The sequence below is a fragment of the Salmo salar genome, chromosome 02 (genome assembly GCF_965601325.2).
Source record: "Salmo salar chromosome 02, fSalSal1, whole genome shotgun sequence".
Lineage (NCBI taxonomy): Eukaryota > Metazoa > Chordata > Actinopteri > Salmoniformes > Salmonidae > Salmo > Salmo salar.
This window is the reverse complement of record NC_138292.1, coordinates 93,409,893-93,415,230: the sequence shown is the minus strand read 5'-3', so window position 1 is coordinate 93,415,230 and position 5,338 is coordinate 93,409,893. Positions and strand designations below refer to the sequence as shown.

Below are 5,338 nucleotides of genomic sequence, written 5' to 3'. Positions count from 1 at the left end.
TCACAGTCACACAATGCTATTCCCAAACATACCTAATCAATTAGTTGTTTTTCAACAATATTTTAACCTGCAGGAATATTTTCTAATATCTATCTCATAGTTCCTAGGATAATGAAACAAATACATTTACATCTTTCAATACTTCTAAAATGGAGTCCAGGTTTAAAACAATTACAGGTCCACCTTACTATCTTATACTATATCATAAATGGTCTTAACTAGTAAACACAGATTCTAGTTTTCATCCAGTTTGCACAGATAGCTGACTCAGCCTCAGATTCTGACTGGGCCCTGTTTACACCTCCACACAGGAATACACACTCAGAGCCTACGAGGATTTTCTAAAAACTCCACTTTGCGTGGTATCCACTCGGCTCGCTGCCTCAGATCAAATGTGGGACCATCTGCTCCGTTCCCGAAGTGTGGTCTCCCTGAGATCCCAAGTTAGAGGGATCCCTTGTGCACCATTTACCCAGGCCATCAGGAGCGGTCACCAAGAGAAGATTCACATCCCCATCGCCAAATGTGGTTGTTCATTTCTTTAATATCAATTGAGACAAATTTATCACACAAGTCAGAGTTATTCTAAAACCAAATCTTTATTCACTTAATAATAAGGGAGCAGGTCAATACAACACACATATAAAGTGAATCAATTGAGTGTTCTACGATAATAATGGCTGGTCGACAAATCACCCCCAGATGATTCTTTGAGAGCCACGATACAAAAGTACAAAGGTCTTTTACAGCCAAGATACACCCCTTTCAACCTACATGACGAACAATAGATGTATAGAACGGGTCACAAGGTTAAGATTTGTATGAAAGATACTTCTAATTCTCAGCAGACAGTATCTGCTGTAAAAACAGTACTCTTTGTGTAGAGACCAGGGTCTGGCCCTGGGGTCATCTCTCCCTGGTACCATATAGAACAGAAACATTAACTCATGCTCTGTAATGCAGTCTCTTTAGGATTTATCACCCAAAAGACATTGTAAATCTCCTGTCAGTGTTTTCTCCCAGAGGCCCATCCTTAGTAGACCACAGACACAATAGTTCTAAGAACCCTCTATTCTGTTAATAAAACCACCATTTGATGCAATAAAAGTATTATAACAATGTTGCAGTTTTGCTCTGTGTCCACTGAAAGTTGACTAGTAACAACAACTGGGACCTAAAAGACACCCACCATGAGACCCACTAAATCTGCCCAAGAAGAGACAAACAAAAGAAAAACCCACACCAAACTTAAAGACAGGAAGCAAACCAAAAAGGTGGCGCAACTAAAGGTGTTGACTCTCCACACGTATCAAGACAACTGGAGCACTGGACCAGACACTCTTACATAGAACCTGGACCAGCTCAGGTGAAACACCTTCCCACTAACGAGATGGACAAGCCAGCACAGATGTAACACATACTGACTAACGAGGTGACACCAATCAGTGCGTCCTACGTGCTAACGAGCTAGACGTGCTAACGAGCTAGACGTGCTAACGAGCTAGAAGTGCTAAAATCCAAACCTCAAAATATAAGATGGAAAAACCAAAGACTGTAACACCTTAAGAGAATGCTCACCACCAACAGAAAACTTTTATTTCTCATTATAATCAACTACAATGCTTCACCTTCACCAATATAAACATGGTGTCTACTGGCTGTCAACAATTAAAAACAAGAAGAAAAAAAAATTCCCCCCCTACTAGGTTCTAGAACTCTGGTCCACTTAGCCCAAACAAAACAAAACGGAAAAACGTGCAGTCAAGATAAGATCCATGACAACTCACAGGCTAAACGCAAAACACAAAACAGCCCACCTTGAGAAAATCAGAAACCAAGATGTCCTCACCATGGACACTTACCATGGACTGCAATATCCATAGTAACTTTCCACACCTCACTGCAGAGCTTCTCTCTCTTTTCAGGGTTCACTAGATAGGCATGTTGTCATGCTCTAGTACATCACTAGATAGTCCCCAATGTCATGCTCTAGTACATTTGGTATGGCACATGGGAGAATTAACCCTGATATTCTAAAAGCAGGGCAACAATGTCGATATAATTGTACCAAAAATGGTCAGTTGGTTGAGTAAATAATAATCATTACTAAATGTTATATGAATTGAAATGTAAATATGAAATATTTGATTGCATAGTCTTCTTTTCAACGTCTTTTCAATGACATTTTGCTAGGTGGGATATCCCCAATGTCACAGTTTTAACATGTCCAAATCTAAACATAAAATGTGCTATATACACAAACATCTGCCACAATAATCATATTACTTGTATTTTTTAAAACAAGCTCCTTATAAACTGCAGAAGCACCAGAAACGCTGTTGTTTTGACAAGTAGCAATAAATCACTGATATCGATTAGGGGGGAAATCAGGTTGTACGTGATGTTGAAACAAACACAACTAAAAAAACACATGGAAATGGGAGATATATTTTACCTCACTGGTTAGAGGACAACCTGCAGAAGACAGTCAGCTACATTTTGGAGTGATGCATTTAAATTTAGGGGTCCCTAAACAAAGGAACACAACACTTATTTGTCATAACTCATCGATATCAAGTTGAAATCAATTGTACCGAGAGGAGGGAGATGAGTTTGCACGTCCTGTTAAAACTAACAGCTCAAAAACCACACGGAATCTGGGAATAATGTGTACATCACTGGTTAGAGGACAACTTGTAGAAAACAGCTAGCTACATTTTGATTCAAGTGAGTCACCAACGTGGTAAGTGTAACACAACTCTCTTTTTGTTAAATATCACTGTTGAAACTAACACAACTAAAAAAAACACATGGAAATGGGAGATATATTTCACCTCACTGGTTAAAGGACAACCTGCAGAAGACAATCAGCTACAATTTGGAGTAATGCATTTAAATGTAGGGGTCATTAAACAAAGGAACACAACACTTATTTGTCATCACTATTGATATCATGTTGAAATCATTTGTGTGACAGAAGGGAGATGAGGTTGCACGTGCTGTTAAAACTAACAGCTCGAAAACCACACGGAATCTGGGAATAATGTGTACATCCTTGGTTAGAGGACAACTTGTAGAAAACAGCTAGCTACATTTTGATTCAAGTGGGTCACCAACATGGTAAGTGTAACAAAACACTTTTTTGTTAGTCACTTTTTATTAAATCTCATAAATAGTACTCTTCCATTTCAGAGCCTGGATTTACCCCCCTGAGGCTAATATCCATATCATGTTGAAATCAATAGAACAGGGGCAAACGTTTAGGGTTCTACATTGTGACACTATTAAAATACTCCTACTACAATGTTAAAACATTCTACATTGTGACATTATATCATTGATATCATGAAATAACTCCTTCATGTATTTTCTGATGTTTGATCAGATGTCTTTTATCGGTGAATCTCTTGTCACACTGATCACAGCTATAAGGTTTCTCTCCTGTGTGTGTTCTCTGGTGTAGAGTCAGAGAGCCAGAGTGACCAAAACTCTTCCCACATTGACCACAGCTATAAGGTTTCTCTCCTGTGTGTGTTCTCTGGTGTACAGTCAGAGAGCCAGATGTTATAAAACTCTTCCCACATTGATCACAGCGATAAGGTTTCTCTCCTGTGTGTATTCTCTGGTGTAGAGTCAGAGAGCCAGATGCAGCAAAACTCTTCCCACATTGACCACAGCTATAAGGTTTCTCTCCTGTGTGTATTCTCTGGTGTAGAGTCAGAGAGCCAGATGTAGTAAAACTCTTCCCACATTGATCACAGCTATAAGATTTCTCTCCTGTGTGTGTTCTCTGGTGTGATACCAGATAGACAGATCGACCAAAACTCTTCCCACATTGACCACAGCTATAAGATTTCTCTCCAGTGTGTGTTCTCTGGTGTAGTGTCAGATGGTAAGATGTAGTAAAACTCTTCCCACATTGATGACAGCTATAAGGTTTCTCTCCTGTGTGTGTTCTCTGGTGCACTGTCAGCTGTCCAGATTGACAAAAATGCTTCCCACATTGATCACAGAAAAAAGGTTTCTCTCCTGTGTGTATTCTCTGGTGTAGTGTCAGATGGCCAGATGTAGTAAAACTCTTCCCACATTGATCACAGATATAAGATTTCTCTCCTGTGTGTGTTCTCTGGTGAACTGTCAGCTCTACAGATTGACCAAAACGCTTCCCACATTGATCACAGTTATAAGATTTCTCTCCTGTGTGTATTCTCTGGTGCACTGTCAGCTTGCCAGATTGACCAAAACTAATCCCACATTGATCACAGCTATAAGGTTTCTCTCCTGTGTGTATTTTCTGATGAATTTTAATGCCTGATGAGGTGAATCTCTTCCCACAGTCAGAGCAGCAGTGAGTTCTCTTCCCTGTGGATCTCTGCAGGTGTTTATTGAGGTGTTCTGATCTGGAGAGACTCTTCTCTGCCTCTTCAGCATCATGAGGTTGTTGAGGCTCCCCTGAGGATCCACGATAGTCACGTCTCTCTCCTGTGTGAACAACAAAGTCAGATAGATGACTAAAGGCCCACAACAGTAGAAATCCACTGTAAAAGGTGATGCCAACAGCGTACCCATTATGTTGTTGTACAACAATTGACGTCTGTAATGTCATGTTAAAATTGTTGGACAAATGTCTTAAAATGAGCAAGAATAGTCATATTTTGTCTTGTTTTCACATTAGTAGTGAAATCGATGATTGTAGGCTAGAAATAAGTTCAAGTTGCTGAAATCCTAAGCAGTGTGCCAGACGACGTTTGGTCTCCAATATAGGCCCCTTTCTGTGTTTGCTAAAATTGCGGCATGAGGGCGATGCACACGCAATTTGATTGCAGAAACACCTCCCTGCTAATAAGGAAACCGATAGTTATGGATGTAGTATATCTGGTAATGAGGAAACCACTAGTTATGGATGTAGTATATCTGCTAATGAGGAAACCACTAGTTATGGATGTAGTATATCTGCTAATGAGGAAACCACTAGTTATGGATGTAGTATATCTGCTAATGAGGAAACCACTAGCTATGGATGTAGTATATCTGGTAATGAGGAAACCACTAGTTATGGATGTAGTATATCTGGTAATGAGGAAACCACTAGTTATGGATGTAGTATATCTGGTAATGAGGAAACCACTAGTTATGGATGTAGTATATCTGGTAATGAGGAAACCACTAGTTATGGATGTAGTATATCTGCTAATGAGGAAACCACTAGTTATGGATGTAGTTTATCTGGTAATGAGGAAACCACTAGTTATGGATGTAGTATATCTGCTAATGAGGAAACCACTAGTTATGGATGTAGTATATCTGGTAATGAGGAAACCACTAGTTATGGATGTAG

The 5,338-nt window shown here is 39.6% G+C and overlaps 1 protein-coding gene across 1 annotated transcript; it reads right to left on the bottom strand.

The window, feature by feature from the left end:
• Positions 1–594: 594 nt before the first annotated feature.
• On the bottom strand, positions 595–4,569 carry LOC106561435 (uncharacterized). Its single transcript, XM_082969707.1, has 2 exons — positions 4,566–4,569; positions 595–4,482 (listed from the first exon to the last, which is right to left on the bottom strand). Exons 1-2 carry the CDS (start codon positions 4,567–4,569, stop codon positions 3,344–3,346), a joined length of 1,143 nt encoding a protein of 380 aa, XP_082825833.1. The 3' UTR covers positions 595–3,343.
• Positions 4,570–5,338: the final 769 nt, after the last annotated feature.